This window comes from Gigantopelta aegis, chromosome 1, assembly GCF_016097555.1.
Source record: "Gigantopelta aegis isolate Gae_Host chromosome 1, Gae_host_genome, whole genome shotgun sequence".
In the NCBI taxonomy this organism is placed as follows: domain Eukaryota; kingdom Metazoa; phylum Mollusca; class Gastropoda; order Neomphalida; family Peltospiridae; genus Gigantopelta; species Gigantopelta aegis.
The window spans coordinates 46413184-46423814 of record NC_054699.1 but is presented as its reverse complement, the minus strand read 5'-3'; the positions used below and the strand labels follow the sequence as shown (position 1 = coordinate 46423814).

At 38.2% G+C, this 10631-nt stretch overlaps 1 protein-coding gene across 1 annotated transcript in view; it reads left to right on the top strand.

Annotated features, from left to right (window-relative positions):
* Positions 1 to 7736: 7736 nt before the first annotated feature.
* LOC121375981 (pathogenesis-related protein PRB1-2-like) overlaps positions 7737 to 10631 on the top strand; it is an 18935-nt gene continuing 16040 nt past the window's right edge. Inside the window, exon 1 of the mRNA XM_041503732.1 lies at positions 7737 to 8046. Within this exon, the coding sequence (XP_041359666.1) occupies positions 7849 to 8046 (198 nt within the window). The 5' untranslated portion in view covers positions 7737 to 7848. The remainder of the gene's footprint in view (positions 8047 to 10631) is intronic.

The window sequence follows — 10631 nt, the reverse complement described above, 5'->3', positions numbered from 1 at the left end:
GGGGGTGGAGGGGGGGGGGCAGGCTGATTTTTGTCTTGTCCGAATTAAACGAAAATGCCCGAATCTTCATATTAGCATTACTGCCAGACGAATCAATACGCATTGTTACATGGAGTACAAGTAATATTGTGGAAAGAATTATTAAAACAAAACATGGTGAAAAGGTTTCAGGCTTTGCTCATTTTGCCCGAATATTTCTGTCGCATTTGCCCGAATTTGAGGATTTGCTCCAGCACGGGGGGAGAGAGAGAGAGAGTTGCCCCCTCCCCCGTATGGTAGGGGCGTGGTACAATATAGTTACCTTATCCATCAATCGAGATTCGTCTCGACCATCACCCTCGTCACTGACCTGCCCCAATAACCCTAACTACACGAATTCTCTCTTAAAAGGATCAGGTAACTACTACACAGGACATATCTAAGACATAAATTCTCACTTCACTTAGATACCAGAAGATGACTGGGATTTACGTGTATTTGAAAAAAACTAAATGTTTGCTTATCTGCATTTTTACAAGAAGATGAATATATATATATATATCCAGTGCACATTATTTTATTTATTTATCATATTTAATTAATAAAGTAAGTTTGAATTATCTGTCACACATAGTGTAACCAGAAGACTTCAAATGAATTGACTCTTTTAACACAGAATACATCAATTGACGCATTTCACAGACTACTTTATGTGTAAACAAATTTGGAAATAAAATTTTAAAAGTATTTACGATTTGTAAAGAAAAACTTGTTGGCAATACCTGCTCATAGTGAATCTCTATCAGAGACAGAACTCTCTGGCGAAGTCAGAAGATGTGCCCACGACAGGCGTGCTTGAACAGTTCTCTGATGGAAGTATACCAAACATTATCCACAACCACTCATATTATAATGTCTTAATGAGTTTATCCTGCTAAGTGATCTCCGTGGTCTAGTGCATACGATGCTGGACAATCAAGCTGACGCCAGTGGTTCAAATCCCATCAAAGCTAGCTCACACTTCCATTCATCTTTCTCATCTATCACCCTCTGACTACCATTCTCATTATCTTAATATAAAAAAACACCTTTCCAATTTCTCCTACATTTTCAATCTGTTTCGATCCTTTTATCAGTTTCCTCCACCTCTGTCTTCAGAACTGTCCACACCATCGCCTACCTGTCTCAACTTCCTCTACGGGTTTAGTCTCTGTGTACTTCCCTGCACCGACTTGGCATCCTCGTCCTTTGCTTCCGATAAAGCTGGTCTGACCCACGGCACTAACTAGCGATCGCCGGTAGTATAGGAGCATAGTAGGTGGTTACAAGTGCCTCTTAACAATACCAGAAGTAACTACTGAATACTCTCACTCTAAAAGCTGATGGGGAATGGCAGGTGTGTGGCACGGATTGCCACAAGACACAAGCACCTGTCGCGGTTGGACAGACAAGGACTGGGATGTGGAGGTGGACAGGGAAAGAAGTTGAAGGTTAGGAGGAGTTGCCAGATCGGGAAGAAATGAGATGGAATTTAAAGGAGTTACAGGAACAATGGCAGTGAAATTATCCCCCTCCCACCCACCCACCCCCCCCCCCCTCCTAAAAAAAACCCCAGACAGAACAAAAACGCCCTCTATATTGTTCTTTTAATACTTTTTTACCACAAAAATGTATCAGACTTTAATGATGGGATTAACTATTGTTTGCGAACTAAAATGTGTTTGAGCGGAGAGGGGTTCGACCCCCGAAAGCCTCCCAATACACTTGCGCCTGTCCTCTCATCCTTGAGTGTTATGTAATTGTTGAGAGGTTAGTAGGAATAAACGACAGTTAACGTGTTCTAGGTTTTCACAGATACCCGTACTGAACTTAAAAACCATAATCTATAATTATCTAGTCGCCATCAGTTAGTGACTGACTTGCTCAATCAAGCATTAGACAAGGGCTTATATCCCATGGGTATACATGCTCGACATGCTCATTATTGAAACTTGACTTGCTCAATCAAGCATTCGACAGGTGTTTACATTCACTGAATGTCCAAGCACACATGGGCATATATGCCTGACAGGCTCACCCTAGGGACAGGACCTCTTTGATGTTGTGTGCTATTGATGGGTAAAGTTCATTTCCTTGATTCCACACGTTGTGATCCGAGTCGTGGTTTAGAAGGAAGGAAGGAAGGAAATGTTTTATTTAACGACGCATTCAACACAATTCATTTACGGTTGATGGCGTCGGACTTATAGCTGAAGACCACGCAGATACTGAGAGAGGAAACCCGCAGTCGTCACTTCATAGGCTACACTTTTCGATTATCAGCAAGGGATCTTTTACATGCACCATCCCACAGACAGACAGGATAGTACATACCACGACCTTTGATACACCAGTTGTGGTGCACTGGCTGGAACGAGAAATAGCCCAATGGGCCCACCGACGGGAATCGATCTTAGATCGATCGCGCATCAGCCGAGCGCTGTATCATTGAGCTACGTCCAGCCCTTCGTGGTTTAGAAGACAAGTCATATCAGGGCTCGAAATTATTTATTTTTTTGACCTAGCAGGTGAAATAGAAAGTCACCTGTTAAAACCACCAATAAATCGCAGGTCATTTTTCAAGAAGACGAAGAAGTTTGTTTAACCACACCACTAGAGCACTTTTTTTTTTTTTTCAAGAAAGACATGTGTGTACGATTATCTCATCTGCTATTTAGCTCGTGATTATGCTATATCTCTGGGATCGATCCCCGTCGGTGGACCCATTGGGCTATTTCTCGCTCCAACCGGTACTCCAAGACTGGTATATCAAAGAGTAGCCCATGAAGTGGCGACACCGGGTTTCTTCTCTCAAAATCTATATCAGACGCCATATAACCGTAAATAAAATGTGTTGAGTGCATCGTTAAATAAAACATTTCCTTTCCTTCCTGTTACATCGTAATTCCACAATGCTTTACAAATCAATGTCAGAGGTGATGATTTATCACACACTAAACCAAATCCTCACCGCACCCCGTGGTATCTTTTGTTTTCAAGTAGGCCATATTTGTTTCACAGCTGGACATATCTCTTTTGACTGGCTATCTTACAAAATAACAGCAGACTATATTTTGCTTTCTATTTCGAACCCTGTTGATGTCATTGTTGTTTCATTGGACAAAATATTTGAGTACTCTTTACTCTTGTGTGTACCTAACATAACATTAATGATGGGGTGTTACTTTAAATGTCAACTACACTAACGCCTTACTACCTATACTTCACTGTTAAACATTAATGATGGGGGTGTTACTTTAAATGTCAACTACAATAACGCCTTACAACCGATACTTCACCGTTAAACATTAATGATGGGGGTGTTACTTTAAATGTCAACTACAATACCGCCTTACAACCGATACGTCACCGTTAAACATTAATGATGGGGGAGGGGGGGGGGTACTTTAAATGTCAACTACAATAACGCCTTACTACCTACATTGTATACTTCACTGTTAAACATTAATGATGGGGGTGTTACTTTAAATGTCAACTACAATAACGCCTTACAACCGATACTTCACCGTTAAACATTAATGATGGGGGGATGGGGGTGGTTACTTTAAATGTCAACTACAATAACGCCTTGCTACGTACATTGTATACTTCACTGCTAAACATTAATGATGGGGGGAGGGGGGGGGGTGTTACTTTAAATGTCAACTACAATAACGCCTTACTACCTATACTTCACGGTTAAAAATTAATGATGGGGGTGTTACTTTAAATGTCAACTACACTAACGCCTTACAACCGATACTTCACCGTTAAACATTAATGATGGGGGTGTTACTTTAAATGCCAACTACAATAACGCCTTACAACCGATACTTCACCGTTAAACATTAATGATGGGGGTGTTACTTTAAATGCCAACTACAATAACGCCTTACAACCGATACTTCACCGTTAAACATTAATGATGGGGGTGTTACTTTAAATGTCAACTACAATAAAGCCTTACAACCGATACTTCACCGTTAAACATTAATGATGGGCGGGTGGGGGTGGTTACTTTAAATGTCAACTACAATAACGCCTTACTACCTACATTTCACGGTTAAACATTAATGATGGGGGTGTTACTTTAAATGTCAACTACAATAACGCCTTACAACCGATACTTCACCGTTAAACATTAATGATGGGGGTGTTACTTTAAATGTCAACTACACTAACGCCTTGCAACCGATACTTCACCGTTAAACATTAATGATGGGGGGTGTGGGGGGGGGGGGTTACTTTAAATGTCAACTACAATAACGCCTTACAACCGATACTTCACCGTTAAACATTAATGATGGGGGGGGGGGGGGGGGGTGTTACTTTAAATGTCAACTACAATAACGCCTTACTACCTATACTTCACCGTTAAACATTAATGATGGGGGTGTTACTTTAAATGCCAACTACAATAACGCCTTACAACCGATACTTCACCGTTAAACATTAATGATGGGGGTGTTACTTTAAATGCCAACTACAATAACGCCTTACAACCGATACTTCACCGTTAAACATTAATGATGGGGGTGTTACTTTAAATGGCAACTACACTATCGCCTTACTACCCTTCACCGTTAAACATTAATGATGGGGTGTTACTTTAAATGTCAACTACACTAACGCCTTACTACCATTCGACTCAAGGCTGGTAAGTACTTGTCAACAGTAGTTAGTTTAGTTTGTTTTGTTTAACGACACCACTAGAGATTGATTTATTAATTATCGGCTACTGGATGTTAAAGATTTGGTAATTTTGACAATTACAGTCTTGGAGACGAAACCTACATTTTTCCATTAGTAGCAAGGTATTACTTATATATGCACCATCCCATAGACAGGATAGCACATACCACGGCCTTTGATATAGCAGTTGAGACGAGAAAGAGTCCAATGGGCCCACCGACGAAGAACGATCCCAAACCGACCGCGTACCAAGCGTGCGCTTCACCGCTGGGCTACGTCCCGCCCCCGTTCAAGAGTAGTTACAATGACTTAACTATTACGCTAGTGAGGCGAATCGTTGGCGCGGCAATGAGATATCATAATTACATACCAGAAATTACCCAGGCGATACAAATGGCGACACAAATGACAGTCGGGTAACTCCATACCCACATAAATAAACAATTACTTCGTGTAATTTATCCTTTCTTGATTACATACAAAATTCACGAAATAGCGTAGTAAAGCGCACGCTTCATTCGCGGTCAGTCTGGTATCGATCCCCGTCAATGGGCCCATTGAGCTATTTCTTATTCCAGTCAGTTATCCACGACTGGTATACCAAAGGGTGTGGTATGTGCTATCCTGTCTGTGGGATGGTGCATATAAAAGATTCCTTGCTAGTAATAGAACACTGTAGCGGGTTTCCTCTCTAAGACTATATCTCGAAATTACCGAATGTTTGACATCCATTAGCCGATGATTAATAAATCAATGACCTCAAGTGTTGTCATTAAACAAAACAAACTTTAACTTGTCCGTTTTTATCCATGTAATGTGTATCCACCCAGAGGGTATGGAAGTATTCATAACTAAGTTACAAAATATAAAACACGTTAACTTGTCCGTTTTTATCCATGTAATGTGTATCCACCCAGAGGGTATGGAAGTATTCATAACTAAGTTACAAAATATAAAAAACTTTTCTAAGAATGACAGCTTTTTTAAGAGTTAAATAATTTATAAAATTTATATATATTTGGTTTTGATTGACAGAAAGCGGGTAAATCACGATTTCTTTCATTCTTAAAGCCGCACACCCTAGTTCCATCCAGCGAAAATAAATTATAATGTGGTTAATCTACAAACCTGTAACACACTTAGATCACGTTTTTATAAAATCAGTGAAAAAGCAGGTTTTATATCGATAAATACCATGGGAATCCCCATGTCCCAATTGCTTGAAATAATTTTGAAAGTTAGTATTCTGATAACACCGGTAGATGCACAACAATGCCTACGTCACGACAAATTTCACAGACTTTGGGGTGCGTTCGTTTCACGTCTCCTGGACATGTTCCAACTGTTCTGTCCTGGTCTTATCCCTAGAGACACTGATTTTCCGGAATCGCGGACGGAATCGCGGAAATACCTATCTGAAACGGAATTCCCGATTTTTTTCCAAAACATTATTTAACTTTAAATAGCGCATTTGATTAATTAAAAATTATTTTTCGAACTAGAAACTATGGACACCGACATCTGCCTGTGCTACGCTACGACACTAGTACCTTTGTATGTTACGCCAAATGTAGAGTATCTAGACGTTTTACCAGTCGTGTTTTCTTCACTTATTCCCGGCGATTTAACGGGAAAAACCGAACTTGTGAGCTAAAATTGTCCGATATTTACTCAAGTGAAAGATATGTTATGTTTGCTTATTAATTTTTAACATTTGCGGCATTGCCATGTTTCCGATCTCACAAAGGAATGCAGTAATTGCATATTGTATGCCAGGCTTTGTTCAAAATAAATTATACAAGGGAAGTGGTTTATAGTGTGATCGTTTGTAATTATTTTCCCGATCATATTGTAAAGAAAACCGAAAATGTCCGAAGTCTGTGTCGTGGCGTATTCGTGTTTAAATTTAAACCAAAAATAAATACAAACTACTGACATGTTTTACCTCATTGCATATTTATTTTACACCAGCAATTAATTGCGCGGTGTGTGTGTGTGTGTGTGTGTGTGTGTGTGTGTGTGTGCGTGCGTGCGTGTGTGTGTGTGTGTGTGTGTGTGTGTGTGTGTGTGTGTGTGTGTGTGTGTGTGTGTGTGTGTGTGTGAAACAAAAACAGAATTTGTTTAATACTGAAACGGAAAAACCCGGAATTTGTAACATTATGAAACGGAAAAGGGAAAAATCTGAAACGGAAAATCAGTGCCTCTATATCCCCTATATCGTAAGACTTAGCAAATTATTTGTTTAAGGGTTTGTAACGTTTTGTATTGAGACACTTACTTGTCTGAACTTTATTGTTACTGAAAATGTTCACGAACTGTGAAGAAAAATCTCACAAATGAACAACAACAAATCGGATGTTTATTGCGCGAACCGTGCACGAGAAAACAAACCGAACCAAAATGATAACGGTCACGTGATATACCAACGTCTGTGACATTGAAATGGAAATATCCCCTCTAAAAATAGATTGGACCTCGCTTGCTTAACGGTTTTTTCTCGACAACACGTTTTGTGAAAAAATGCAAAAAATGCATTTCGTGGTTTTACAAACATCAGGATTACCAAAAAGCACTCCAGGTGAATGGAAATGTGTATTCTAAATAATAAAATGTAAGTAAAGTGCAATTTTATTTGTGAAAAAATGGGGTTTCATAGCGAAAAACAACGCCGTAATGGTTAACAAATAAACGTAACTAGGGTGTGTCCCTTTAAAACATACATAGAGGTTATTACCAGAGTGTTTTTCGGTATCGTCAATATCATATATTAGGAATAAAAATTGTATTATGCGAGCCTCTGGCAAGCGAGTTCTATCAGATAACGTCGATATCTATCAATTTAACATACTCTACACTCCGTGAGCACGGATGCCACCATACAAAACCAGTGCTGCATTTCAGCGCACTATGATATTCTATTGAAGCATTTGTTCCTATTGAAATGTCCTTATCAAGATGATTGACACTTGAGATGAGTTGCTAGGCTGTTATGTTTTGTTTTTTATTTGTTTTTCGATTTGTCCGTATATGGTCATGGTGTGACAGTGACGGAAGCTTCATTACGTCTGAGTGTCGTGTTTTGCAGCTGTATGTAACATTAGGTAGTGCGATTAACGTCAAAAAGTGTAGTGTATCAACATGAAGTGTGCTGTTTTTCTACTAACTCTTTGGATCCTGGCATTTAGCAATGGAGAAATGGAAGACAATTCGTCTACACTTCAACGCTCTAAACGGGCCGGTCCAAAGGCATTTTTCTATTATTACGAGAAATTGGCAGCTGTCCGGAAACACAACGAAAAGAGGAGGTTACCCGGTGCGAGTAACATGCAGATTATGGTGAGAGAATATATATATATATATATATATTATATATTATTATATTATATATATATATACGCACTCAACACTCGGTTATATGGCAGACATATGGTTAAGGACCACACAGATTTTGAGAGGAAACCCGCTGTCGCCACTACATGGGCTACTCTTCCGATTGGCAGCAAGGGATCTTTTATTTGCGCTTCCCAGTCAGGAGGCATGGCCTTTGTTGAACCAGTTATAATCAGATCGGTGCAAGTGGTTTACCTACCCATTGAGCCTTGCGGAGCACTCACTCAGGGTTTGGAGTCGGTATCTGGATTAAAAATCCCATGCCTCGACTGGGATCCGAACCCAGTACCTACCAGCCTGTAGACCGATGGCCTACCACGACGCCACCGAGGCCGGAATATATATATTTGAGCATACAGGCACTTAAAATGATGAACGAATTCTTGATTTAATATGGTGAAACACCTGCAATTGCCAATTGCCAACTTATAATGAATTTAAACTAGTTTTTAATATCAATACTAATTTTTTAACTTATCAAGGTGTAATTAATGCTCAAATATACGGGGTAATATTTTTTCGATCTCTGCACAGTGTGCAGATTGCTTCTACAGTCACTGATTGGCTGGCTTTAAAAAGACAAGATTTGATTGGCAATTACATACTGCCGGGACTACTTTTTGTTCATTCATGATTCCATTCATTGGTCAAACTATTACTACGAACTTCAAATATTTTTTTACGATACGAATATTTACGGAATTAAAAAATCAAAATATATGTACAAATGTTTAAAAATGTTTTTATTTTATTATTTTGACTGGGTTTTTTTGGAACTATTCTTTGGTGGATACTATATCGGTAACGGCGCGTATGAATATATTGTTATGGCTGGTAGAGCTTGTTAGTTGTTACAGCAGCGAGAATGTAAATATACTTTTAAAATCGTTAAAGATTGACAATGGGTAATAAAGAGAATAACCAACTCACTACGAGGAATTACGGATTATCTGTCACTCGTGAATTAATGCTGTAAAAACCTCGCCAGAGGCTCGGGTTTACAACATTAATTCACTCGGGACAGATAATCCGTAATTCCGCGTAGCTCGTTAGTTATTCTCTAAATATTAAATTGTGTAAATGAAAAATAAACTGCCGTTTCCTATATTGCCATATAATATTAGAAAGTTAAATACAACAGTTAGAGGAAGTACACATTACTATAATACTTTACTAAATTCGTCGTTTTCAAAATCACATACAATTTTAAAAAAAATTAATTGTACTTTTTCAGATTCTGATTGGAAAAAAAAATATATAATTCCTTTATACTGTACTGATAGTAGTGAATTGCGCTGGTTTCAGTTTAAAATAATTCATAATATACTTCCTGTTAATACCTTCTAATATAAAATTGGTTATATTTCTTGTCCGATGTGTAGTTTTTTGTAATTTAGAACTTGGTACAATTATCGATTTATTTTGGGAATGCACTTTAGTCAACTCAATTTGGAATGATATTTAGAACTGGATTTATGTAAAAACAGGTAGCAATATTAAATTTAATAAAGAAAATTTAATTTTTGGCTTTAAAACCAGAAATAATGATCACATTAATACCATTGTACTCGTTACAATGCACGTAATATTTAAAAGTCATTTTAATGCATATGTACCCAGTTTGAAATGGATCCAAAAAGAGTTGACTGAGTACTATTATGTTACAAAAGCTGTGGCTTTTTCCGCGTGCAACTATGATAAATTCACCAAATTTTGGTCAATTTGTCACAATTTATTTAAAACCTAGATTGTATTTCTTCTCTTCTTTTTGATACTTATTGTGTCCTTAGTCTCCTTTTGAATTTTTCATACACGTATGTTTGATTATCAGTCACATATATTTGATCTTAGCTAAATATCTCCTTAGCTACTTCGTTTTTATTTCAAGTGGATCTTTTTATCATATGTACTGTATACATCTGTGTAGATATCATGTCAATAAAAATGGGAATAATAATAATAATAAAAATATCAACATCATTACATGTTTTGAGAGAAACCATACCAAGTTAAGACACGGGTGTAGTGATTTAACCATACCAAGTTAAGACACGGGTGTAGTGATTTAACCATACCAAGTTAAGACACGGGTGTAGTGATTTAACCATACCAAGTTAAGACACGGGTGTAGTGATTTAACCATACCAAGTTAAGACACGGGTGTAGTGATTTAACCATACCAAGTTAAGACACGGGTGTAGTGATTTAACCATACCAAGTTAAGACACGGGTACAGTGATTTAACCATACCAAGTTAAGACACGGGTACAGTGATTTAACCATACCAAGTTAAGACACGGGTACAGTGATTTAACCATACCAAGTTAAGACACGGGTGTAGTGATTTAACCATACCAAGTTAAGACACGGGTACAGTGGTTTAACCATACCAAGTTAAGACACGGGTACAGTGATTTAACCATACCAAGTTAAGACACGGGTGTAGTGATTTAACCATACCAAGTTAAGACACGGGTACAGTGGTTTAACCATACCAAGTTAAGACACGGGTACAGTGATTTAAATCGTAT